Below are 27,630 nucleotides of genomic sequence, written 5' to 3'. Positions count from 1 at the left end.
TTTCCCAGCATACATAATCAACGTATCCTATTCAGTCAACAGTAATATCACTGAGGTTGTCAGCTGCTTTGACAGATCAGTCCTGTCTAGTCAGAACCTGCTGTGGGTTAAAGCTCAATTTTATTATTTATTTTTCTTTTCATTGATCAATACAGGTTTCTCTCTGTAGAAGTCAGAGGGAACGCCAGCAGTGGATCTAGCATTTTTGTGGCCCCATAATTTTCAGAACAGTGGTTCAAGTGGATTAAAATGTATTCAATTATTTTGGTTTATATCCTTCTAGTGTTACTGTATAAAACTGGTTAAAAAAAAAATCAGGACAAGCACAGTTTGTAACTCCCACTTTATTGGATTGCTTCAACCCCACCCCCACATATCATCTGTTCTGCAAAAGCACTTCAAGTAGAATGCTGAAGTCTTAAGATTCTTCATTTACTTCCATTCTTTGCAAAACATCTTGCAAAATGATTTCAATGCAGGCTAAAAAACATCTGCTATTAGGCTGTAGACAGCTAGAGCATACAAAACAACATGTTGCCTATAAGCTTTTAACTTATTTGGGCACAAACAAGAATAACAAATGGTTTAAACATATGCATAGCAAAGATCATTCATTACAGTCAAAAGATAGAAAACTGCAAATGTGACATTTTACTAATGCATGAACATGGGGCGAAAAATTCTTAAATATAACCGGTATAAATAAAAATGCAGACACAAGGTAATGACGGAGATGCAATCGGCCTTTTTTGTGAGTGTCAAATAGTTCACTGCAGCATTAGGCAAATTTAAAGACTACAACACCCAAATGCAGATTGCATTGTGTTGTAAAGACCTCGATAGATCTGGCACAATGTATTCTAGACACCCCTTTCAACACGTACAGACATTCCACAGAGTTTCTGTCCCTGTACTGGGATGAACAACATGCACATGGTTCAAGAGAAGTCCTAAAGGCTCTGGAAGCCCTGCTCTTTGTGGATGCTGGGCTGCCCTTCCCTTGGTCCCTGTGTTACGCTGCAGAGCATGTGTTTCTTCCACCCATGCCCTGAAACATCTTGAAATCTACATTGCTTTCCTGTGCACATAAGACAACGCTCGGCTTTATTCAGAAACAGTTGCGTGGCAGTGCTCGCTCACAGTACGTGTGCATTCTCAATATGAGAAACCATTAACTTGCCCCATCTGAGAGAACCTACACCGAGGGTGGTTTCATTTCCAAGGAAAAAGTTATTTTAACTATTCATCAGTATCAGAGGTACCACGTCCATGGAAAAATGACACCATGACCTGCATTCACAGCATAGACAGACTTGCAGAATGCAATCTAATTCAGCTGATAACTCAGTGTAGCCAGCGATAGCCCAGCCACTAAGGCATGAAGTAAATTCACTACCTTGCTGCTACATTTCTGAAGAGCCTTCATAAACCAATCAATCACAAGCCAGACTACACGAAAAAGTAGGTCACCATGAACCAGACTATTTTGCTAAGGAATTCCCACACTAACAAAGTTTTAAAAAAATTAAAATAAACCCACTGTACTGCAGTGAAAGTAGTGTTTAATGTACATTGCCTGCCCTCTCACTACAGAAGCAAAATCCCACTTTTCACACATTAATGCATGACATTTTAAACAATTTTCTTGGGACCCATGGGTAACCTCTACAGACACCCAGGGTTCCCTAGACTCCAGTTTAAGAACCACTGCCCTACGGTAACTCAATTTACACATGCTACAGAATGTGTAAGCAAATCGACGGCCAAGCCTGTGTGCTACACTATGTGCCACCAAAGCACATGTAAAATCCAAGAGAACAAACTTCAATAGCGAAACATCTTCCTGATTACAAACCCATCAGGCAAATACTGCATCCAGTAAAAACATAACACACTCACACACGGAAACAGAAAACTAACTGCTTACACAGAACAAAAGTGTTTTCTTTGAGAACGTGTTTTTTGAGTTCCATATAGAGTTCATTAGAAATAAACCAGGAGGCTTTTGAAGTTGCATCTATGAATTATCTCCACATCCCCTCCCATACATACAGAAAAACAGGAACAAGTTCAATTTCAAATGTCTTTGTTATCTCTGTTTTCAATACCCCTTCAACAGGACCGCTGACATGCACTCAGGATGGTTCCGCTTGTTCAAAGTCCCTGAACACGAACTTTCACAACACACAGGCCTGAGTGTAACTGTTAAAGACTCAATCCATTAATACATCTTGCTCAGATTTTTTTTTTTTTTCAAGATAATGGTTTTACCACTTGAAGACTTCAAATCAGTAGGTTAACCGATTGGTCCCTGAAAAAAACAAAAGGTTTTGTTATTCATGGAAGTCACTAATTCAGACAACACCATCAATGTTTGTACATGCCTTTTTATAAGGAAAATAAGCTTGTATGTTGATTGATTTTTGTATGAAACAGATAATAAACTCAACAACATCAACAACAAAAGAAATTCTAACACGTCTGGCATTGCAGATCCTCAAGTCCGGATCTGGTAGTTTGCATCTTTTCTTTCTGATGCATGTGTAATTCTTTAAGACAAGGTTATCATTCTCAGTTGACATTCTTCAAGATATTTGCACATGTTCTATATGCAAAAAGGGCAATGACTGTTAAATGTAAAAAACTACTCAGAATTCAGGGATGGCAATAAGGCTCCCATTGCATAGCAGTTTGACCCATTCCTGGTTTTACTACCAGTTTAATAAGACACACCTGAGCTTGTTACCTGTACGGCATACTGGGGCTAATCAAGCTTATAGTAAAACCTGGAATGGGTGAAACTGCTAAGCAATAAAGAGTCTTAATTCCATCCCTGAAAATTCCTTTGTTTATCAGTTATGTTAATAATCACTAATGTGATTTCAAAGCACCCAATATGAGGACTTTCCTGAAAAACGATGTGTTTAAAAAGCTGGTAAACAGTCAAAATGAAAGCAGCCCAGTGTGTAAAATGGACAGAGTGGCTCCTCTTACCATCTCGCTCCTGTTGATCCTGTAGCCGATGCCCCTGTAGCCTGGCCCATTCTGACGGATGCTTTGCAGGCGCCTGTACTTGGACTGTATGCTCAAACCTGCCTGGACAAAACCAGGTTTCTGCTGATGTGGAAGTCTGTTACCCTGTTATAACAAATCAGTTGTGAACAGGTCTGATGTTTTCATTTTATTTTAACTTTTGTTTAATCAGGAAGCCCTACTGAGATCTCATTTACAAGAAAGACCAGACCAAGGCAGCACTCCAGCATGAAATCATTCTCAAAAAATAAGATCCTTTTGGACATAATCTCTTGAGCAACTCGGTAATAAAATACCATTATGATACAACATTATTATACAACATTATTATTCTTTTTTTACTAAAACAAACACAGGTTATAACACTTGCACACACTTTTTGATGACAGCCACTATATTCCAGCACTTGTATGTAATGAGATCGACTTTCTCTAAGCGATAGCTTTTGATTACAAGAATGTGTCCACATTGCTACTGTACAAACCTGCTGATAAACAAAGCTGTATAGCTCAATAAACAATATCATCACTAGTCCTGGCTGCAGTACTGCAGTATTCCACAGGGGGCTCTCTCTTTCTATACAATATCATAACTAGTCCTATCTGCAGTATTCCACGGGGGGGGGGGGGGGGGGCTCTCTCTATATATACAATATCATTACCAGGGATCCTAGGAATCAGTTTGCTGTGGAAGAACACAGATTTTCTATGTTGTTGGAGAATTTGTTTGTTTGTTTGATAACTAAATCAATACACTTGTCATATATAATCATCAACACAGGCAATGTTCCCTTGTCTGAAGGGGGTCCTGGTTTCAGAATGAGGGGAGAAACGTTTCTCTTCGTTTCTTTGCAGCGGTCCTGGAGTCCTCCTCCTTCCAGGTTACACTGAGCACTGAGCCTTGTTATGAAAGCAGACTCTGTTGGTCTGCCAGCTCCTCCTCTCATTCATTCAGATACTGTACCCGCAAAGACCCTCTGATGGGCCTGAAGCTTCCTGGGTTCCCCTCGAATGGCTTCTTCCGAACAAAAGGAGGTTTTGTGGTGGGGCCCTCCGGGTGAAAACCGCCCTGCCAAGACAGGAATACAAATCCTTTAATCAGAACAGAACTAAGGGACGCTCGCAGCAAACACATCCTCAGCCATGGATAGGAAACAAAACGCTCCTGAAAAACCTCCTCAGGCAAATCTGGAAAACATGTGGTACCTTTATTAATTAGTCTGCCAAACAAATAATAATAATAATAATAATAATAATAATAATAATAATAATAATAATAATAACTTATCTTTTTGTGATTTTAATAATTAGGTGGAAAGAACATAAAAGGTACATTACAACAAACAATTCATCGCTAATTAAATAATCAATGATCAGATCTGTATCTGGATTTAACATGCGGTAAATGCATGTTAAAAAAAATAAAATAAATAATTTTTACTGCAACTTGCAGACCAAGTCCATAATTGTTTTTATGATATGCTGGTTTTGAAGAAAACTAGAGAGACTTTAGATTCACTCAGATTTCACGTGCTGCAATGCGCTGGGGTGATCTGTCGCCGATCATGCACTTCTGTACCACAAACTATAAAAGAATCCCCTCGACCCAACATACCAGGACTGGAGACCTGTCTGAATATCTCTCCGGGGAGAGCTCAAACTGGTTCGGTTCTGGGAAGAAGTTTTCTTCTTGAATTCTTCTTGTAAAACCAGAGCCATTCTGGTTTCTGTAGGAATAATAATAAATAATAATAATAATAATAATGATGATGATTTCAGACCCCAGACAACATAACAGTTACCACCCACGTATTTCCCTAAAATAACCAATTCTTCTGTTCATATTTGTAAGTATATACACATCTAAACGCTGATGACTGGAAAACTCTATTGCATGATGAAGCTTCTAATAGTTAATAAACTTGCCTAACCATGCCCAAAATGCTCACATGAAATGCACAAAGAGTAATTTGTGACTTCATTTGTGTGCCAATTACCCACGAATGGGACATTAAGCTAGCAGAGGCAGAAGTAGTTTTACTATTTCTAAATTCAGCTTCATTGAGTGGATGATATTGGGCATCTTGTGTAACTGGGATGCTGATCACATGATTTGAAATAAAAGATCACAATTATGGTCATATACTTTTATTTTTTTAATCATGTCTCAATCTTAAAACTCTACGTGATGCAAAACTTTTAGCCATAGCTATGCATGTATCACTGCTGCTAAGAAAGCCAACAGACACACTATAATCAAAACCATTAAAAAATGCAAGTGTGGAATCAAGGCCTACAGTACAGCTCCTGAAACAGTGGAGTGTAACAATGAGAAGTAACCACAGAGCACAGCCTGTAACCTCCAGTGCAGCCCTGCTGCTTGAATTACCTTCCAGAGAAATGCCTGTGCTCCGGGACGCACTCTCACACGCGCTCATCGATATCCAGCTGCCTCTGTTATAACCACAGAGCACAGCCTGTAACCTCCAGTGCAGCCCTGCTGCTTGAATTACCTTCCAGAGAAATGCCTGTGATCCGGGACGCGCTCATCGATATCCAGCTGCCTCTCTTTCCTTCTCCTCTCAATATCGTGCCGGAGATCATTCGGGTCATCGATTACTCTGGAGCACGTCTGTGTGCGACACAAAGAAACAAGCAAGGCACATTCAAAAGACCTGGAAAGGCCAGACAGAATACAGGGAACAGGAATTTAAAAGCCTAGGCATACGAAACCTGCAAGGGTCCAATCCTCTTGTTCATCCTGTTCTTCTGGAGGTCCGACAGGGATAAATCAATGCGTCTGTAAAAGGGGAATTTATTTGAGTTTTTATTAAAAAAATAAAAAAACACTCACACGTCAGGGATGGAAATAAGACTCCCATTGCATAGCAGTTTGATCCATTCCTGGTTTTACTATGAGTTAAGAAGATGCACCTGAGCTTGTTCCCTATACACTGGGGCTAATCAAACTCGTATTAAAACCTGGAACAGGTGAAACTGCTCTGCAATAGGAGTCATATTTCCATCCCTGAATGGGAATCACAAAAAGAAGATCCTTCATAAAACACTTGTTTCAAATCAACATGACTGATGACGTCAGGGTTCACTTGAAATCACAAGGAAAGCTTCTGGGCCACAGGTGCACCTCAGCTGTGTTAAAGTGATTTCATCTGTTTTGAACTTCCAATAGCTGCATAGGTCTCAAATACCAAATATGGAGAGGCAGCATTTCTGTAGCAAAGTGACTTGAGGCACATATTTCAATAACGCGTGTGTCAGGACCAGCTTGTTAGAAAATGCAATACCGTAAAAGAAGAAAAAGCCAAGAGTTTTTTTTTTTTCCCTGAAATTGTTTCTAAAAGGTCATTCATAGCATTACATTAGCCAAGCTTGTTTCAAGGTGCTGCGAGTGAAGTACCTGTTTATCTCCGGGCCCGAGTGCTGTTTCCCTCCCTCTGGCATGGCAGTGCGAGCGTCGTGTATATTTGAAAAGCGGTCGTTTAAAGTTAGACCTTCATTACTCTTGAAGTAGCTTTCTGTGGTGAGGAAAAGACACCAGCAACAGGAATGAAACGACTCAGAACAGAAGTGAGGTGGGTAGTTAGGTGAGTGTTCTTTATTGAAGCATCAGTCATTTACTGCAAGTGGCAAAGCCTCAGAAACTGACTGCACAGTTAACAGGTTTAATGAGGTTGAAATGATGAACATAGAGTTGGCTCAAAACAAGTACATTCTTCCAAAAGGAGATTGACTTTTACACAGCATTTTGGGCACTTCTAAACAGGATCAAACAGGACACTCATCAAATCACTAGAAATACTTAATAAAAAAGAACAGTAACTGATTAACTGAAAACGTACAATTTTAACAACGATTCAGATAGCATGGTACAAACGGCCGGGTAAATTGATGTTGTTATAAACTAAGAACCTTAATTCAGTCTCATCAGATGCAACTCTCCCTTTCTACTATATTGAACATTAGAGAGACTATAAAATGCTTTGTTCATTTTCAGGAGGAATCGTTTTCAAATACAGACAAAAAAATGACCATAAACCCACCTTTAACCTGGTGCACCAGCGTGATGATATCCTGGGCAAAGCCTCCCGTTTGGGGGCTACGCAGCTCTCGTCCTGAAGAGCCTGTGTGCTTCAACACGGAGTGGAACTCTGAACCTCTTCTACTGACAGCAACCAAATCCTGGGACAGCTGCCGGTCTGTGGAGTGGCGTGCAGGGCTGCAAGAAGAACAAAGCATGGGAAATCAGCACCAACAACAGCTTTTCATTAGACGTTACATATAAAAGTACTGCAACAATAGGGATACAAATGCTTTGCTGTGCTGTGCTGCGTTATACTGATGAAGGCACCGAGCCGAAACACACGTCTTAATTCACTGCTTTTAGTTTTAAAATACCCGGCAAATCACATATATATATTCTAATTAATTATTATGACAGATAAAAAAACAGCCTTACCTGGATGACGATGCCTTCAGTAATTTGGAAAGCGTGGTTATTTATGTAATATATTTGACAAATGATGTCACTAGAATACAGTTCAATCTTCAGTAATCTAACCCTTTTCTGTGTACCATAAATGGTTTGTGTAACTGCAATTGCAAGGGCTCGCAAGCCAGCCTTGCACTGAAAGGCAACTTGTAACTGAACACCAGGGGAGCGAAGCACACTTTTAAAAAGCATATAAACAGGTGCAATTAGACTGGACTCATAGAATAACCCACCACCGGTGTGCACAGCAATGTAAAACCCCAAGCACTTGTTCTGGAGCAAAACAAAAACACACCTGTGGATCTATGATACTGTACCTAAAAAAAAAAGTCATGCAAAACAAAACCTAATACAGTAGCTAAAAATGTGAAAGGAAACACGCAGCCGACAATCTAATGCATATGAACTCCGCTGACCTGACCCACAGCACTCTCTCTGATTAAAGTATTAGACCATCTTAACACAGATCTTTTGCAAGGGCTGAAGTATGCCTCTAAAGCTGAGGGAACACAACGCCACTTTTTTCAGGAGCAGTGGCTTGAAACCTGGTTCCAGGAGACTGGGAGATCTAGTGTGAGGCAACTTTGCTGTATTAAAATCCAAGTCTCCCCTGGTGTGCCGTGCAAGCGGCCTGAAACCAAGTTCGTGTTCACCCAGCTTAAACATGTATGGTGGAATACTGAAGCTACGTTACATCCCTGATACAGTGTAAGAAATATCAGCGGGGTGAAGGTATGAGGCTGGTAAAAGCTCATGCTATCATTCAGATGTAAAGCACCTCCTTTTGAAATGTGTTTGATTTCTTTACTCCAGATGCATAGTCCCATGTGAAGAAATGTCTTTCCGGATACAATGTTAATACATTGTTCACGTTCAGTAATTCCATATATGCAAGAGTTCAAAGCTGCATTCTCCCCTTGCTTGAGGATGATCCAGTGATGATACCAATGCTCTTTTGACACATGCACACTTGGAATAGCTGTGCATTGTGTTTGCATGATTTTTATTTCCCACTTGTGTAACCAAGAATTGTCCAGGATTAATCCAGGAGATCTGGCATGCATCTGTATGAATGGCTTCAGAAATTCATGGTCACAATCCCAAGATCCCAGTGCTTTGCCAATTATTTGCAATGGTCTTTTTTTAGTATTTGCCATTGAAAGCTTTAGCCACTTGCATCTTTCTTTAGGGGTTATCTGTATTGCGTGCAGCCTGGAACACTGTACAATAGCTGGTGACTTTGGTTTCTCGTCATCTTTATGTTGACTCCTGGTCTCTTCTCGACCGAAATTAAATTTCACAGTGCAGTTCAGAACACACACACGGAGGTTATCCATAGTGGCTGTACAAATCTGGCTTAGCCTTTCAAGTTCAACTCTACATTCCACATCCACACGCAGCTCTCAAAATTACAATGGGCTGTGCATGTAAGGTGAAAAACCATATTGTGGACCTGGTATTTTACTTGCATATGCAGGACCTACTCAGTCACTTGTCTACCAGTCTTAATGTTTCAGAAGGCCATGACAGACTTTTGTTTTCAATCTAAAGGTACAATATACAGGCCCTTTTCATCGCTGTCACACAGAATGGAGTACTTTAAATGAAGCTGTTGGCTTTCAATAACATTATAGGTGACAAACTGAGCACAACTTAGCTGGATCAGTCCAAATCAACAGGCATATTTAGTCAAATCTGCTTTGCTGCTCCTGCAGTCTTCACAATTTCAATTACAGAATGATTCACCAGACAGTAGCTCCCAGAATCAGAAGAGCGTTTTTTTGTTTCACATACATGCTGTTCTGCAGCAGTGGTTTCTCTTTTACACAATACAGCCTCTGCCTGTAATGCACTCCCTGGTACTGTAGCTTCCTTTACTTAAAATGTCCATCATCAGAACGGTTTGCTTAGAGTGATGCACTGGTGGTAAAACTGGTATTTTGGAGAACGCACCACATTGGATGCCAAATTTAACTCCAAGCTGTATGTAGTGAATGTTATTTGTGTTTGTTATTTTCTTCTACATTGCCTCTTATTGTCCACCCATTCACCACTCAGATTTTGCTGCTGCAGGCAAACTGGATTAACACAGGAGCTGTTCGTGCAAGTAATACAGAGAATTGTCTTTTGCTTTCTTATTTCTTGAGTGTCACAAATACTGTTAAAATAAGTTCATTGTTACGATTCGGTTCCCTGAGCTTTGCACCACTTGACTGTAGAGCATGGCCATCGCTGACCTCGGTACCGTGAACACACACAAGTTTGACTTGATCGCCTCTTCCTCTCCAGAAAAAGTCATATTATAAAGAGCAAGGTAAACACAGAATGCAGTCTGGAAAACAATCATTTTAATATTTTTTTTATGAAGTTCTTTTTAAGTTCCACTTAAAACCGTCCTGTCAAATGAATGCTGACCCTCTGACGCTGTAAGTGAAGCATGACAAGACATCCAGCTGTTTTTTCTTATTCTCCACCATTTCCATGTGCAGTATTTTAACCTTCACTTTGTAAAGGAACTAGAAACCCCTTCAGGAGACTGCCGATCCAAATCCTTGCGCAGTACAGTGGGCAGAGTTTCGTAGCGTTTAGCACTGCAAGTCTTAATGATTCTGCTGTTTCCATTGTGGAGATCATCTCCCAGTAGACCTTGTTACTATCCCAAGAAAATTACACTTCCATGATTTACCTGTGTATGACAGACCACTGAAGAGAGGGATGTGTGCGTTTCATTTAAACTGGCTCCACATGTAGTTTCCATTGGTTTAATAGAGCAACTCCTCCATCCTCCTGAATTACTATGATTCTGACAACAGCTTAAAGGTTAATTATCGCCATTCCACTCCATTTTGTAGTTGATAGATATGCTTTACTTTGTACCACAGTTAATGTCCATTTTGTGGAGTCTGTAAGCATACCCCCTCGCCAAAAAAAAAAAAAATGTTTTCTTCACAGTGAAACATGTTCTTTAATAATTATAATAAAAAATAAAAATAAAAAATCGCAGGAAGACATTATTCCAAATTGATGCACCTTTTAGCATCGTCTTCATCAGCCGATCTGAACTTCCGTTTACTGGAAACATGGAAAAGCAGCATGAACTTTTGAACCAGCCTCACAACAGAGCATCTAGATACCTTACCTGCACTTGGTCATTGAACGCTTCATGTCCACTTTGATGGTCAGCGTCTCTCCCCTGCTGCTCTCATGGCTGTCAGAAGGCACATATGGCTTCTGTGGGCCAGGGAATTTTAAATCCCCCTGCCGGAAGGTCTTCTCTTGCAAGTCTGTTCTGCGGTGCGTGTTTAAAGAATTAAAATCGCTGAATTTTCTTTCTCTTCTCTCCTGCTCGGGGAGTGGGGGTCTCAGGTCCACGTCTTTTTTGTGGACTTTGTGGACAGGGTTATCGTTAAACTTCTTTGTGTTGCCACGGCGCGTTGGAGACGCCTTCCGTTCTCGGTCCACCGCTGGCCTCGTCTTGCCGCTGTTGAAGCGACTGTCCTCGGCGTGGTGCATTGGGGACACTCGGCTTTCTGGGTCCCCGGGCAGTCTCATCTTACCACTTCTGAAGCCATTCCCTCCATCACTCTGCGAAGGGACCACGTAACCACCCCCTTCTCTGCTTGGGAAACTTCTGGGCTTCACATATTTGTCTTGTGAAGTTTCTCGCTGATGCTTGTGGCCGTACTCAAATGCTACCATCGCAGGCGACTTATCTTCACAGTACGGCACATGACGCCCATGTGCAAAGTCTCCGGGTCCCTCTTTGGGATATGGAGCGGAGGAGCGGTCTGGTTTCCATTTGGGACTCCTGCGCGGTTCCCGTTCCTCATAGCGTTCCGTATCTCGAGCTCTTTCTGCCGAGCGGCTGTGCTTTCTGAAACCTCGTTCCGCAGGATACCTGTGTTGACAGAAAGCAGTTTACACGTGTACGACACAGAGAAGACAGTGAGATTTTATTACAGTGTATGCTTGCAATACAGCTGTTAAGCGCTACAGGAAGTGCAGCTTTTTATCTTGGCAAAAGACAATGCAACTTTCAGCAATAAAACTTGATATTTTTTCTAGATCACGCAGGACCATAAGATAAACTAATTTTTAAAGTGGGTCTCCTACATGCTTTACACCACCGGATAATTACCCACTTGTTACATTACATAATTCCAAAGCTCTGCAAACTTCACATTCTCAACAACAATAAAAGATGTATCACTCTGGCTGACGCTTAGCCCTTTTACATGACTTTACCCAGGCTGAACAGCTTGGTTCCTGTTCCTCTCTTCATAGGGGCTCCTTCTGTGATACTCTTCAAAGCCTCTTCGAGGAGGAGAAACTGAATACCTCTCTTCTCGTGCAAAATCTTTCCCTTCCTGCCAGTTTTCTCCCCGTGCTGGGCGAATGAAAGGCTTCCCTCTATTGATCTCTCTCCTGGGGCTCTTGCTCCTGGCCAGTCTGTGCTCCTGGAAGCGTATCCTCTCATACTCCCTCGGGGGGCCCTCTTCTGGGTACCTGGGAGGAGCGGGGCGGCCTCTGTCTCTTTCTTGTCCTGGAGAGGGGTACACAGGAGGAGGAGCAGGGCGACCCCTTACCCTTTCTTGTTCTGGAGAGGGGAATCTTCTTTGGGTTGTGGGTCCACGGAAAGGCTCTGGGGATGGAGGTCTCCTGTGTGTGGTGGGTCCATGGAAGCCTTCAGATTGGGTTCTTCTTGCATCTGGCCCAGGGGGCCTGTGATCAAAATATTTTTGCCGGGTGTCATCTTGCTGGGACACTCTGGAGCTACCTTGTCTGAAGTCTTTATCCTTTGGTCCTTTCCATTGTTCGTGCTTTCCAGGGCCTTTCTTACAGTCCTCAAAGTCATCACCATAGTGCTTGACAAAAGGCCTCTCTACATAGCACTCTGGGCTTCTTCTAAACGAAGGTGAAATAGACCTGTTTTAGGAAAGTGAAAAGTGATAAATGAATACATCTTGAGTTTATGAACCCTGCTGTAACACTTCCAGCTTCATTTCTTATAGAAAATATGCGTAACCTTTGTGAGGACAACCCCCAGGAATAAGAACTAGCAAAGTGAGTCTTTTGGAATAAAAAGGAAGCATCAACTAACTGCAATATCCAAGGAACACAAGGGAATGTTTATTTATTGAAATGTTCAGAATGCACTGTCTGGAATGCTTGGATCCTATTAGCACTATCATTGCAATTCATGTTTTTAGCTAAACGCTCATTGCAGACATTCTTTCCATAGAAGGTTGAGTCTACTAGACACACCTTGCCTCCAGTTTGACTTTAATCTTGAAGTGGAGATTTTCAAACCAAAGTTGCAGACCACATCAATTTTTGAAGTAATAGATGGAAAAAATGTGTTTTAAAATAATTATTTCATTTATGATTAACGATTAATCTGAGTCCTTGTCCACACAAAGGTTAGAAAGCCATACATGTTAAAATACATTAGCTGGACCAGATCCTTTTGACACAGTTTGACTGGTACTGCTAAACTTGTTCTCAAATCAGAAAGTTGTACACAGAATAAATACACACCCATTAACTATGAAAACCTGTATTTATATTTAATATTTTGCGATTAGAAGATGTAGTTTTCTTCATGGTACGTACATCATTTAATTTTTTGTTCAAATATATCCTTTTCAATGCAAGTTAGCTGGTGTTTTGTGATATACTGTGCAAGGGTTATGTCCAGCTGACTGAGAGCGGCAATGGTTAATTGCCCACAGATGTTGTATCATGTATGACACAATGCTCTGTGATCCTCTGTAAGATACTGTGTTTACATACTCAGAATTTCTTCTAATACATCATGTATTCCCAACCAGATCTTTCATTTTAGGTTTGGTACAAGCAACTACATAAATGTATGATCTCTGCATTCAAAAAATAATTAGACATTACTTAAAACAATTAAAAAATAATAATTTAGCAGAAGTGCAGAATTACTCAGTAACCCAAACCCACATTTACATTGCTGCCCCTATGCCACCCTACATAGAAATGTATGTAAAGAAAGTCATGCATCAAACAATTACCTGTATTTATATCGGGGAGATCTTGATCGTGGTCTTGACATCTTTTGATGCTTGCTTGCCTAGGAAATAACAAGAAAAGGAAAAATAGCATCACTGTGGAAACTATTTGATATTTACTGCAGACGGACCAGACATCCACAGCACATTACTGTCTATATTGTGGTATTATTTCATATTGATTTCATGTATCAATACTCTTTTTTTTTTTTTAAACCACTCCTTACCTTTTAGCTGGCTACTGTACTGTACATCTTCCATTCTTGCTTGCAGGCCTGTGGTTTTTACAATGTATGACCTATCATTTTATAATGGATCTACATTTGTGTCTTTTTTGCTTTCTGATCTTGGGAAATCCTGTGATATTGTGACCTTTCAACTCTGCTCACTCCACCTGCTTCAATTCTCCACCATAAAAACATCTCAATATTAACTCTGACCCATTCATAATGATTGCACCGTGAAAAGTAAAGAAAGGGATATAAAATAAACACACACATAACTGGCACTTGGAACTCTGTTTAATCCTGTACTAAACACACGTTCCTATAAATATTTCTGCTTTCAAATATATGAGGCTTTAAAATCAATGATGTTAGCTCTTAAAAGCGATAGCATCATTAATCATGACTATCATCTGTGCTTTGTACGGGATACAGACAAGGGAAAACGACTGTTTCAGGAAACGTTAACTTTGCGTCTTTGGACAAAAATGTATTATATTTTCTGATTTATTTTTCTTATAAAACCATCATACAAAAAAAAAATAAAAATAAAACCCTGCACTTTTTAAACGTTATGTCCTCACCGTCTTACTAATTTGACATTACGGTTGCAATAACATGGCAACTAATGTGTTAAAGACGTGCTCTGCTGAGTACCGTACTGTGTCCATAAACACATTCCTCTGCAGTAACCCCAGCTGCCTCCCTGCGTCAATGGGACGGTAAACAGATGCACTGTTAAGGATTAATAAAGTCACCTTTCTTTATTTAATGCCATCATTTCCCAGGTTTCACTCTTAACACTGCCACAAAGCATTACGCTTACCCCTTTTTTATGTTTCGCCTTTTGGTCCTCCAAAAATACCAGTTTTTCAGTGCACGGGGAGCTTGCAGTACCAGGAATGGCGCTTGTGTTTAGTGCAGTCCAGTTTGGTAAACGACACAGTACCAGGTAGAGTACACAAAATGGTGTGTTCAATATTAATTACACAGGGGTTACATCAAATCAATCCGGGCGTATGCTTTCACATCAGTGCGCGTCGCATATACTATCACAAGCGCAACAGAGAATCAGCTGTTAAATCTATTTCAATGAAAATAAATTCTTACTGAGCAAAACACAAGAAGCTTCGGGTCACCATGAAGTAGCATCAGTAGTGTCACCTAGGAAGTGCTTGTCCCTGTTTCTCCCGTGATGGCAGCGCCTCTACCGGCCGGCGGTCTCTGGTTAGTCTCAAACAAACCGCTTTCAAATGCATTCAAAAATGGACTGTGTTTATTCACATTCGATAGGGGCAAGTTATCACACTGCTAGCCATTTTAAACGCGGTAGTACTTAGCTTATTGTAGAAATGTATATTGTGTGTTTGGTGAGGGTCTGGAATTAATTTAAAACCACTGTGAGTCGCAGGTCAAGGTGCACCAATTACTTCCGGAAATGTTTCTATGTATGTGAACTGTTTGGTGTGTAAGTTAGAGGTTTACTTTAAAATGTATGTGAAATGACGTGTTTGGAAATTATTTTGGGTTTACAGGATATGTAGTAAACATTAAATCATACGCGTCGAATCTTGTGGTGTTTTACATTTATGCTTTGACTTTAACCCGTTACGTAAGAAGATTAATTACACGTGTGGTTCCGGTTGATGAGTCTGTCTTGCCAGCTGCAACGCAAGCTACTCACTGTACTGAATATCTCAGACAAGTTTCAAAGAAAAACAAGGTAGGTGTGCTTTTTCTGTTGAAACATTTTGTTTATGAAAACACTATGAAGGAAATGCTTATGTTAACGCAAAGCAGTCGTTTCGAGTTGAAGCGCCGTGTTAGTCTTGTTGTCTGGTTCTTTGGTGTTGCTGGTCGCGGTGTTAACACCGGGATTACACTTCCAAACGTCTTCATGCTTGTCAATATCTGAACCTCTTCAGCCTCGATGATTAATGGCGCTCAGACAGTCCAGACTTTTGATTTATGCATATCTGATGGTGAACAACAAGCTGAGGAAGGGAAGGGAAGGTCATTTTGTTTTCTTTTTTCAATGGTGATAGTTTTGTATTTATAAGCTTGAGCGCCTGCCCATTGCATTCAGAGACCTTGAGAAATTGAAACCACGCAGCTCATGAGTGTAGACTTCTTATATTTAGCTGCTGGAAAAAATCCAAACTGTGTGATACAGATTAAACTGGGTGAAAGTGTTATGCGATAGGAGTCCTATTTCCATCCTTGTACTATGGGAGAAACCAAACCCAAGACCACGCAGAATGACCATAACACGTTGTATGGGAAATGTGTAACAATAAAAAATACATTTGAAGCTAATTGTTCTATATTTTTTTAAAAATAAATAAAAGTATTTGTTTGTGATAGAAAGTAAGTCTAGCAATCTGCAGAATCAGGCTTTGCAAAGTGACCTTGTACTGCCCATGAACGGACAGCTGCATGCTCAGAACAGTTGAAATGAAAGACTAATGAACTGGATTAGAAATTGAACTGCTATAAAATATCTCAATTGTGCACTGCAGTAATAATAATCATAGTAATCAGCCTTCATTAAGACAAATGAAAAGCGTGTGTTGCATTTGTAATGCCAGGGCGTGCTGTGAATAAATATTATTAAAACAGAAGAGAAAAGGGAATTGGATGTTCTTATCTGTTATGTTATCATCTGCCCAGTAGGTGGTAGACTTGCAACACTAGATTGAAATGTTGGCAAAGTCTTGGTCCTAAATATTGAAAACCATATATGGAGATGCCCAATTTAAATATATAATTAACTTACGTTTTTGCATAAATGTTTTGGGATTTTGGCACATCTTCAAAGTGATTTGTTGTCTTCCCTATTTGCACATCACTGTGTTCTCCTGCTACCATTGCACATCCAACAGTAGGAGGTGATAATATGTATAAATAAAACTAAAACTCAGAAATTAATAGGACTTGTACAGTAATAAATAAATAAATAAATGAAGCATTTTGGACATGTGCATTGAGTGAATAACTGATTCAGGATTGGGATTCCAGCTGATTGCTGTTGCCTTCTGATCATCATTCATGCTGGCAATGTGCATTAGTGGGCAGGAGAGTGCAACTCAATATACCATCTCATCCACGTTATACCCTTGGGCTACTTGTAACTTGCTTTCAACTGCACGGTTTAGCCAGGAATCCGCGTATACACACTTTAGACAGGGACTGGTCCTATTCTTGAGTGGGGGGGGAAACCATATAATCCACTGGGTATATCTTAGTTAAAGTCTGTTTAAATGAATACAAAATAAATCTCCTATTATGGCTAATTTAACAGTCTGTAACAGTTTCGTGCATATCAAGCTTTAAATGAACTGCCAGTAAGTTTAAAAAAAAAAAAAAATATATATATATATATATATATAATTTCTTGTGCAGCCTTCTCTTCTTGTGTTGTACTTGAAGAGGCAGTAAACCATTCTAGATATCTAAGTTTGTTTCGTGTTTTTATTATCTGTTGGAACACTGGTGCATTGTATTGTATTTTTTTTCTCTCCCATAGCTTGGCACACAACATAAAGGATGTCAAGACCACGATCTCGATCACCGAGGCACAAGTACCGGTACAGTACGATTCAATCTGGATTTCTTATGGTGTTTCTTTTTTATTTATTCCCAAGCTGTGCAAGCTCAGTCTGTTTCCTGCTTCCGAGTGAGAGATTATTCACTTATGCATTTGGACTAGAGGTGTTTACTTCTGTTTTAAACTTTAGGATTCAACATGTTTTTAACTCTTTAAACTTTCACAGAATGGGAATGTTTGTAACCAGTCAGAGAAGCCATCACAGGAAGCCCCCCCCCACCAATCACTTTTTATAAATTACTGCAACACCTGTGTATTTAATTGTAAAAGATAAAGGCTTTGAATAAATATTGGCTGTCAAATACATTGGACTGCACTGTGCATTTACTATGTAAACACTAAGGCCAACACCTATATTTGTCCAGAATATCTTTGACTACTGCTGAACGCTTCAACAGAAACCTAAATTAACACATGGTTAAGTTAAACTCTAAGCAATTAACACGCCTGTTTTGTACTGCTCCTTGAGCAACAAAAAAGTGCACCTGGCGTGGGTTTAAAAGTAGACTTAAGGTCCTGTGTGGTCTGTGAGCATTAAAGAGACTGTGTGACACTACATCATAGCACAAACTCTTTCAGCTGACTGAGAGGTAACCGCATTGCCATATGTTCCCAGTTCTGTATAGCCACAGAGCCTCTTTGGACATCTATTGCCTTGAAATTGATCTGGTATAAACATCAATGTATTTACCAGGATAGATACCTCTTTGAGTGGCCTTGTGACAGTGACAAAGCATGCATACAGTAAACGTGTTCATTCGAGCGACAGTGGAAAGAAATTATTGCATAAATGGCTTCAATGATTCAGGCTATATATTTTTGAACTTCAGTATAGAAAGACTATGGTCAGATGTGTAAAGGCGTTTACTCCAAACTTCAATTTGCACTTTTTTTTTTTTTTTTGTGAAAGAAACATTAATGGAGCTGAAATATCTTGATAAATCAGGGTCAGTGTGCTTAAGTGTGAAAATGTAGCTTTTAGACATTACTGCCATATATATATTGTTTTGTGTAATCCCTTCAGTTGAATTGTAAAGCATTAACCTGTTTCCTTTTCCTTTTTTTGAAACAGGTCAGTTTCATCATCTTATGAAAGGAGTGAAGAACGACTCAACGACAGGCCTTTCGTCGACCGCAGCGATGATTTGGGGGAGTACAAGAAGGGCCCTGAAAAACAAGCAAGATGGAGCGGACCGAAGGATGAAGGCTATGGACAGAACTCCTCAAGAATGCCCCCCAACAATTTCGCCTACAAAAAGAAAATCAATTTCAGACCTCCTATCCTAGGTGGTAGGAAAACGAATTCAGAATCTTTCCGCGATTCTCCCGGCCAACGGCAAAATCCTTTTCCAGTAGACCTCCAAGGATCCACCGCCCAACGAAGACGTACTTTCCCAGGAACTTTCCGTGGGCCCATCACACATAGGAGACCTCCATCCCCAGTGCATTTCCATGGACCCACCACACACAGACCTCCATCCCCAGAGCCTTTCCGTGGACCCACAACCCAAAGAAGATACCCCTCTCCGGAACAAGAGAGGGTAAGGGGTCGCCCTGCTCCTCCTCCTGTGTACCCCTCTCCAGGACAAGAAAGAGACAGAGGCCGCCCCGCTCCTCCCAGGTACCCAGAAGAGGGGCCCCCGAGGGAGTATGAGAGGATACGCTTCCAGGAGCACAGACTGGCCAGGAGCAAGAGCCCAAGGAGAGAGATCAATAGAGGGAAGCCTTTCAGTCGCCCAGGACGGGGAGAAAACTGGCAGGAAGGGAAAGATTTTGCACGGGAAGAGAGGTATTCAGTCTCTCCTCCTCGAAGAGGCTTTGAAGAGTATCACAGAAGGAGCCCCTATGAAGAGAGGAACAGGAACCAAGCTGTTCAGCCTGGGTAAAGTCATGTAAAAGGGCTAAGCGTCGGCCAGAGTGATAAGTCTTTCACTGTTGCGAATGTAAAGTTTGCAGAGCTGTTCTAGCTGTGGAATTGTGTATGTTACCACTTGTTTAGGATGTGGTTTAATTTTTTTTTTTACTAGCCGACAGTTTCCTGCCTATCCTAAGAAGGGCTGGCATATATGGAAAGGCATTGGGCGAATAAAATAAAAATGACAACGCTGCACTATAAGCAGTACTTAACTGCAGCATACACTGTAATACAATCTCACTGTCTTCTCTGTGTCGTACACGTGTAAACTGCTTTCTGTCAACACAGGTATCCTGCGGAACGAGGTTTCAGAAAGCACAGCCGCTCGGCAGAAAGAGCTCGAGATATGGAACGCTACGAGGAACGGGATCCGCGCAGGAGTCCCAAATGGAAACAGGACCGCTCCTACGCTCCCTATCCCAAAGAGGGACCCAGACAACACCCCAGGCAGGGGGCAGGTTGTCCAGTTGACAGAGGACACTACCAAGAGGACAAGCCACCAGCGTTGCAGATGGCATTTGAGTACAGCCACAAACATTCAAGAGGGGTACTGCCACAAACTCACGAGAAGCCCGAAAGCAGAGAAAAGGAAAGCCAGGTGGTAACCTCCAAGAGTAAAGAGGAGAATCTCTTCAGAGGAGGGATGAAGACGAGACCGCTGTTTGACAGACGACCGAAGCCGGCCCCCTTGAATCATGCAAGCAACACGAAGAAGCTCTTCAAGAACCCTTCCAAGATTGAGAAAGATGAGGACCTTAGATCCCCGATTGCCAAGCAGAGAAGACCGAACAAACTGAGAAGCAATTCAGATTCTTCTCGGATGCAGCCAGGAAAATCCATGGAAGACAGTAGCCTGAAAAGAGCAGAGTTCAAGCAATCGGGTCCACAGAAGCCCTACATACCAGACAACAGCAGAGGGGAGACGCTGACTATCAAAGTGGACATGAAGCGACCAATGACCAAGTACAGGTATGGTATCTACATTTATTTCCTGTTATGAGGCTGGTTCAAAAGTTCATGCTTACTCCTCATTTTCCAAAAAAAGGAGACCTCGGCTCTGCAAAGAAACAAATGTATGTCAACTCTGAGTATGCAAACTATGTCTGCGGAGCCTGCCTTTTGGGAACAATTCATATGTAGAAAAAAAGAATGGTGGCATTTTAATAACGTGAATTCCATCAAATTGCACTTTTCATTACTTTCAACAGCAGGGTTCTGTGCACGGTAATGTTTTTGAAAAAAAAAAAAGAATGTCCAGTAGCGTTTTAGTGTAAATATTTAATGTGTGAAAGAAATGTAAGAGACAAGCCTTACAGTGTTTTCCTTAAATGTCTGAGCACAGCAAAATGAAGTGAAATGGAGTACCCCCCCTCCACTAGAGCTTCAGAATGTCGGATTACTTCTAAGATGATTCAGTCATCTGGGTTTTGGTGGACGACTCAACTATAAGGAAACAAAAGTTCATGACAGCAATGGATACATGTATTTTGAGTGGGAGCAATGCTTTTTCATCCTGGGATTGGATTTTCCTTGCCTTGGGACAGCTTTGGTTCACTTTCAGAATACAGTAAAGCTGTTTTAAATACCAAACAGTGGAACCAGCCTGTTGAGGGATATTTCCTTATGACTAATACGGATTGCCACGTAAGCACGCCTCTTGCGTTCTCCACAGAGTTCAGTTTGGACACAACTGCTTTCTAAAGAATCTGCTTCAATGAAACCATATGAGAACCAAGGCTGACGGTGCGTGATGTTTATGAACGGCAGTCGGAACGTGGTGTTGTGCTGTGCTACAGGAGTTCATCTGTTTGCACCAAAGCATAATACCGACAAAGGACCAGGCCATATCCGCCCAAATCCTTTTTATAGCAAAATCTGCATCTATACTGGTGCCCAGCCAATTGAAAGATGTGTGTGACGTTTTGGATGTCGGGACTGAATTGAAACTGGAGGTTTCATTTAAAAAAAAAAAAAATCACAATGAGGCCCCTCTCTGCTTGTGATTTATTGGCCTGGATGTCACAGATCGGATATTGGGTTTGCCTGGTATCGTCTGGGGACTCTGTCTTATTGGAGGCCTGAGGCACAGCAAAGGGTATTCGACCAGGAGGATTACTGTCCTGATGGGCATGATCAACCAGCATCAAAACAACCCAGTCTGTGCATACTCTGTTGTGCAATAACAATGTGGGAGAGTTTGCGGGATGAGTTGGAGCATGATGTGCACAACTCCGTGTGTGCTGCGAGAGCCTTTCTGGGAGCAATGGGTCAAGCCTTCCCAGCCCTGTTGACAACTATGATCTTGTGACATGAGCAGAAACAAAGAAGTAGTCTCCTCCTCTCTGCAGAAAATGCTGAGAAAACCAAAATGCGGTTAACACTGCTCTGAGTTTGACTCGCACCCGATGTGGATGTTTATCTGCAAGCAGTCACTCTGCTTATCCAGCAACCGGGTCATTCTTTCTGCTGATGAAAAACCAAATGGCTCATCGTGATGATTTGATCAAAGATAGGCTCTGAAAAAGTCTGAGTGCTTTACCACTGACCGACACTTCGGACAGCAGCATGTGTTTTTTTATTGTGGCTCTTGTTGATGTGTGCTCCAAAGTGCAGCCATGTATTTACCTATTCACTTTACTACACATACACATTGCTGGAAACAAGTATATGCAATTCACCAGTGATCAAAACCTATGGCAAATGCACACCTGCTTCAAAACGTGGTTGGATTGCAGTGCTGTGAAGGATAAACCCCCTGCAAAGTCATTTGCAACTGACCGAAAAATAGAAAGCCACTCTTGACTCAAGGAAGCGCTCCATACAGGGAACTAAAAGTTGACACGCCACAAAGTGGTGTCAACTGATTTTGAAACCAATTCAACCAATTATAAATGAACGGCTTCAGCAAATGTGTTAAGAGGGGCATATTGATGACATGTAATTATCTGATATTTAAAAGTCTTTGGAATCTCATACTTCAAACTGGTTATCTCAATCTTGATTGGCATTTAAGTACCAGTTACCTCGACATCTGCAAATGAAAGAGTTCTGAAAGATTTTGCAACTGGATATGCACGGATAACTCTATGTCCTTGTGACGAGACCTCATATTTGGATGCAGTAGCTTTATTTATGAGTAAAACGCAGGAGATCTGAGTCTAATGTGATCTTTCACCTCAGCTGAGTAATAGAAAGGAAGTTTCCAGGACTACCAAAATGATTGCCACACAGCACTGGATTCTTAATGGCTTGTGTGTGTTTGTGTGTGTGTGTGTGTTTTAATTTTTTTAAAAGGACTTCACAAAGTTGTTTGGGTACCTATTTAAAGATCAGTAAGCAAACACAGTTTTTAATGGGACACCCCACCTCGCTCCAGGTGAATAAACCCCTACCAAAGTCTCTGGAGATGCACAGGAACCAACTTGCAGTACAATAACCTGCAGAAGTCTGCTCAAGTTCAGACAAGACTGCAGAGTATCATTTATTGCACTGTGCAATTTCTAAATGCACCATGAAGAGGAAACTGTAAAAAAAGTATGTCGACAGCGGTTACTTTAAAACAACAAGCCTGAAAACACTCTTAACCATCCTGTAGATGTAAAGGTCAGTGCAGGAAGAGACTTCTCTACAGAACTGGACCCAAGCATTGAAGCTTATTATCATGTGGGATGTGTCTGCTACAGCTGAGGGAAGGTGTGAGCATTTGTATACCAGCCTCATATGTTTTATATCTTTAATGCACAGATATTTCAATAGAGTTATTTATGTGTAATCATTAATAATAGGGCATATTGATGAAGACTTTTCTTTTTATTTGTGTTGTAGATATTGTCCAATGTTTTAAATCTGTTGAGAAAGCTTTCATTAATACCTTGTTTAATTAAGCTAAACAGTCTTTAAAAGGTTAGGAGTTGGTTTATCAGCTGGATTCATAATGATAAAAATCTCTGTCAAATAAGACCATATCAAGTGACAGAAGACAGCATTGTCCAGGTAAGACTCTATATGTTGTACTTTAAAGAATCCTCTATTTGTTCTTGTCATTTTTTTTGCATTCCTATATTTTGTTTGTTTTTAGTAGTTTTGTCAGGTATCATAATCCCTAAAAGGCTAGTTTTGAGTAATCTTCTGAAGCAGGAGGGAAGTAAAGGTAGAATCCTGCCCTTTGTAATTGTGCCTCTTGACTCTTGAGCAGTAGTTGTTATCCCGGGCCCTGTTCTTCTTGTAGCCTCACCTGCCATTCCGATAGGCAGCTGTCCCAGGATTTGGTTGCTGTCGGCCAAAGAGGTTTGGCCTTCCATCCCGCGGCGAAGCACTCTGGCTCTTCCGAACGAATGGTCCGTAACTCCCAAACAGGTGATTTTGCCCAGGAAATCATCACTTTAGTACACCAAGGTTGGTTACGTGTGTGTGTGTGTGTGTGTGATTATTATTTTTTTTTAAAACATTTTTTATTTGTCTGCAGCATGCTGCTAAAATAACCCAGGCATAACACCAATGAACTATTTAGTAAATCGTACCACTTTCACAGTGCCGATTGCTGTATGCTTCTCCGACTGTTTATGGGAATCCTGTAGTTGACTGTGGCTGTCATTATGGGACAGTCAATTTTAATGTGCGACTCTTGGGAGACACACAGTGATTTTGGAAAGGAATTTACCAAACCTGCTGGGAGATGGAACTCTAAAGAAGCCACTTGCAACTCCTATGACAGATGGGCAAATCTGACCCTTCCTGACCAGGTCTTTGTTATGACCATGTTCTTAATTGTTTAATTGAACCAATTCAACCTCCATTCAGCTCCTAAAGCAGGTGACTACTTCATTATACCAGTTAATCCTGGTGTAAAATGACCCTCCAGGACCAGACTTTCCCATGCCTGTCCTCCTCCGTTACATGACTCCCATTAATCGGGCAACAAAAAAACCAGATGCAAAGCGTGAAGCTAAAAACAGTTCCTCAAGTACAGGTTTCTCATGGACTGTGACTGTGTGTGTGTGTGTGTGTGTGTGTGTGTGTGTGTGTGTCTCACTCGATCATTCATCCTTAACCATGACACGCTTGAGTGGCTATGACTGAAGCATATGCACTTAATCACCTAATTAGTGAGACAGTTGATTGGACATTGGATATGGAGTGATTTCAGCTGTTGAATTGCAAGCTTGAATAAAAGCAATAAAGAAAATCACAGAAAAAAAAACAATATGCAAAGTCTGTCAAGAGAGCAGCGCCTTCGTGCAATCGGCATGTTGGAGGCTGGACTAGGGCAGCGTACTGTGGCTCGCCGGTCTTGGGTGCTCACAGCCAGCAGTTTCATACCTGGCAAGATGGTATAACCAGACGCACTCTGTCAGTGACAGGTCACGAACTGGGAGACCAAGAGTCACAACACCTGCCCAAGATCGACGGATCATTTTGCAGCATCTTTGTGATGTCAGTTGTTAATCAGCACAATAAAAAGTCACTGCAGCTGCTCTCAAGCAATGTTTGTCATTTTTCAATCGCATCTAGTGAATTTTATCCAAATGGTGATGGTACAGTTATTTTGAAGTGACGTTTTGGTTTTTGCACATAAAAACAACAGTTATTTGTATGGTTTAACAGCCATGCTGACCATAATGAATAGCATGTTTGCTGCTTCTTTTTATTACTTATTTTTGTCTCTTCAGACTCTTACTTTATGGGTGGAAATGTAACTTTAAACGACCGCTTCTCAAAACTTCAGGACTCCCGTACTGTGATTCCAGGTGGAGCGAGATTTCATCCGGGTCTAAAAATTTCCAGGTAAGCACTGTCACGTCATTCTCTTTGAACAGTACCAGTACTTCCCCTTCAGTGCTGCACAAACCGATCATTCGGTTATTGGGATTACGCTCTCCGCAGAAATCAGGCGCTGACAGTCAGGTGAGGGTCACTGCTGTTGACTAGGCTGATGTACCATTCCAAGTGAAACGAGTGAAGAAACAGCTGCTTGGGTTTGTGATGACTTCTGCTTTTCTTACTCTGGAGAACAGCGATCATCACAAACCCAAGCAGCTGTTTCTTCACTAGTTGTACTTGGAATGGTAAATTAGCCCGATCAACAGCAGTGACCCTCGCCTTTGGAGAGCTTGATCTGAATAATCAAATAATGGCCAGCCAGAGAGATGAATGTAATCAACAAAGCATTTAGGCATGAAAATACATTGCAATGGGCATAAAATGCAAATAACACTATATTAACATGCAGATACATGACGACCTTTTTTTTTTCCAAAAAATCTAAGGACATTGGGGACCCATTGTGTGTAATACTTACAGAAGAACGTCTTCATTGTTTGCTTTTTTTTTTATGAAGCGAGTAACTGCATCTTTTATTTAATTTGTGGTCATTTGTACTGTTAATTTTTTTTTTTAAGACAAATTGATATACCTCTGTCAGAGATGAAGAAGTTAAAACCGAACAAGAAGACTGGACCTTCACAGGTACGTTTTTATAATTTTTTGACTTGATTTAAGAAGATGCAGCGAACTGAAATGATCCCACAACAACTTGACTGACTTGATGATTTTATAATATTAATATGGTCTCATGAGAGGTGCAACTGCTGAATCAAGTACTTGTAGTACGGACATGTGTTCTTGTTTAATAACAAAGGCTGGGATGACGCCGCGGTAAAGGTGTTGCTGTAGTAAATTAGCAAGAATATTTGTTTGCATGCTTTTGTTTTAAGTTAAATCATTTCTTTTTTTGATTTTTATAAAAGCAGGTCAGCGTTCATCCCAGAAGTTTATCTATAAAACCTCCCTTTGTTCGGAAGAGACCATTCGAGGACAAGACTGAAAACGGCAAACCCATAAAAAAGCCTTTCAAGGTGACGTTTGTCCTCATTAGACATCGGTTTGTTTGTTCAATGGTCCCATCTTCCAGTCTCACTTCTGTTCATTGCAAACCTCTCATCCGGGTTTGAACTTGGAGCCCAGATTCCAATGAATGGAAGCGGAGGGAACACAAAGCCCACTCTATGGCTTTGAACTTGGTTTCAGGCTAGGTTTCAGGCCACTGCATGGCACCCCAGGGGAGACTCGGGGTTTGATACAGCAAACTTTCCTCCAACTAGGTCTCCTGGAACCAGGTTTCAAGCCATTGTTACTTTAAAAAAAAAAAAAAAAAAAAAAAAAAAAAGTGTGGCTTCTTGTTAACTCTGCTTAAGTTACGTGATTTCTGTTTCCCACACTGTAGATCTGTCATGAAAACCACATTTGTATATAATGTTGTACTGAGATGTATTGGTTTGTTTGTTTACACTAGTGGCAGGGAATGTGTGTATCATAAATCTCATTTAATTTCATCAGGCTAACTTTCCACTCCAACCGCCGGTGCAGCAGAAACCTGTGTTTCTCAGGAGCATACAGTCCAAGTACAGGAATTTACAAAGCATTCGCCAAAAGGGACCTACCTTCAGAGGCACCGGGTATAGAAGATGGTAAGAATGAGTTTGTTTGTTGTTCCTGTGTGGGTGGATAAGCCTGGTGACCGATGTAGTGTGGAGGCGCCTGTATCTACACTTCTATTTTGAGAACTGCTTCCTCGTCTACAAATGTTTTAAAGATGGGGGCTTGTCATGCGTTGACTAGTGTGTTGTCAGAGCGACAAGATGTCTTGGATTAAACTTTTTTTTTTTTTCCCTACAGAAGAGAAACAGACTTCTTGAAGATGAAAACAACACTACTGAAAGTCTGAAGGGGCCCCAGTAGCACATTTCTGTGAAGGCGCATTAATGGAAAGAGGCTATTTAACTTTGCTGTCTGGACTGTTATTTGTTTTTTGTTTTAATTGTATTCATGTTTTTGTTCTGTACTATTACGGCCTGAAGGATGTCTTTCCTCTTCTGATCACATTGTTTTAACGTCCACATAATGAAACGGCCAGCTTGCCTTCCCTCCATTGTGGTGATTTTTCATTTTCCAGACCTCCCCACACTCTTGGGGGAGGCAGGGAGTGGGGGAGGCACTCAGAGGTGATATCAGTGTTAGCAAGAGTCTATTGTAGTGTCGATCCGAGCCAAAACAGAATGTAAATAAGAACATTTATACAGCAGTAATGCTAAAAGAAACAGTGATCAGGGAAGTCGATATTTCTTCAGAACAAAAAAAAGTTTATCATATGTTTGAGATTTTATTTAGTATGACTAAATATTTTATGACCTGAGTGTTATAGATGAAATAAGAACTGCCAATAAAGAGATTTCTTTACAAAAAGCTGTCTGGTTGTTTTAAACCGTATCCTGCACAAGGAGCAGGACTGTATGGACAGTAACATCA

At 40.9% G+C, this 27,630-nt stretch overlaps 2 protein-coding genes across 9 annotated transcripts; one reads left to right on the top strand and one right to left on the bottom strand.

Moving 5' to 3' along the window:
* Positions 1 to 329: 329 nt before the first annotated feature.
* On the bottom strand, positions 330 to 15,038 carry LOC117406077 (BCLAF1 and THRAP3 family member 3-like). Of its 5 annotated transcripts, none has more exons than XM_034009822.3 (12): positions 14,915 to 15,038; positions 13,584 to 13,642; positions 11,788 to 12,468; positions 10,682 to 11,440; positions 7,094 to 7,269; positions 6,451 to 6,568; positions 5,766 to 5,832; positions 5,546 to 5,664; positions 4,648 to 4,759; positions 3,997 to 4,101; positions 2,995 to 3,138; positions 330 to 2,311 (listed from the first exon to the last, which is right to left on the bottom strand). In XM_034009822.3, the coding sequence occupies exons 1-12, from the start codon at positions 14,954 to 14,956 to the stop codon at positions 2,297 to 2,299; spliced, it is 2,397 nt and encodes a 798-aa protein (XP_033865713.3). In that variant the 5' UTR covers positions 14,957 to 15,038; the 3' UTR covers positions 330 to 2,296. The 5 variants fall into 5 exon arrangements, 4 of the variants coding, with proteins under 4 accessions (XP_033865713.3, XP_058886723.1, XP_033865714.3 ...); XM_059030740.1 differs by having other exon boundaries at positions 11,881 to 12,468; XM_034009823.3 differs by having other exon boundaries at positions 14,631 to 14,988.
* On the top strand, positions 14,983 to 27,567 carry LOC117973024 (BCLAF1 and THRAP3 family member 3-like). Of its 4 annotated transcripts, none has more exons than XM_059030742.1 (10): positions 14,983 to 15,031; positions 17,331 to 17,391; positions 18,484 to 19,293; positions 19,615 to 20,295; positions 23,555 to 23,721; positions 24,996 to 25,110; positions 25,725 to 25,791; positions 26,073 to 26,180; positions 26,662 to 26,792; positions 27,001 to 27,567. In XM_059030742.1, coding segments are annotated over exons 2-10 (2,121 nt in total). In that variant the 5' UTR covers positions 14,983 to 15,031; positions 17,331 to 17,350; the 3' UTR covers positions 27,002 to 27,567. The 4 variants fall into 4 exon arrangements, with proteins under 4 accessions (XP_058886725.1, XP_058886727.1, XP_058886726.1 ...); XM_059030744.1 differs by lacking the exon at positions 14,983 to 15,031 and adding an exon at positions 15,220 to 15,527 and having other exon boundaries at positions 23,555 to 23,682; XM_059030743.1 differs by lacking the exon at positions 14,983 to 15,031 and adding an exon at positions 15,220 to 15,527 and having other exon boundaries at positions 26,076 to 26,180.
* The last annotated feature ends 63 nt before the right edge of the window (positions 27,568 to 27,630 follow it).

Source organism: Acipenser ruthenus, chromosome 9 (genome assembly GCF_902713425.1).
Source record: "Acipenser ruthenus chromosome 9, fAciRut3.2 maternal haplotype, whole genome shotgun sequence".
Taxonomy (NCBI): domain Eukaryota; kingdom Metazoa; phylum Chordata; class Actinopteri; order Acipenseriformes; family Acipenseridae; genus Acipenser; species Acipenser ruthenus.
The sequence above is the reverse complement of the archived record's forward strand: the minus strand, read 5'-3'. Positions and strand labels throughout refer to the sequence as shown.

Bases quoted from the DNA above. Each gene is read 5' to 3' on its own strand.
- LOC117406077 (XM_034009822.3), bottom strand. From the start codon at position 14,956: ATGCTACTTCATGGTGACCCGAAGCTTCTTGTGTTTTGCTCA. The intron at 6,569-7,093 runs GTGGGTTTATGG...TCCTCACCACAG, and splicing joins GCTGGTGCACCAGGTTAAAG to AAAGCTACTTCAAGAGTAAT. The intron at 4,760-5,545 runs GTAATTCAAGCA...TTATTCCTACAG, and splicing joins CACAGGCATTTCTCTGGAAG to AAACCAGAATGGCTCTGGTT.
- LOC117973024 (XM_059030742.1), top strand. From the start codon at position 17,351: ATGTCAAGACCACGATCTCGATCACCGAGGCACAAGTACCG. The intron at 25,792-26,072 runs GTACGTTTTTAT...TTTTTATAAAAG, and splicing joins AGAAGACTGGACCTTCACAG to CAGGTCAGCGTTCATCCCAG. The intron at 26,181-26,661 runs GTGACGTTTGTC...TAATTTCATCAG, and splicing joins CCATAAAAAAGCCTTTCAAG to GCTAACTTTCCACTCCAACC.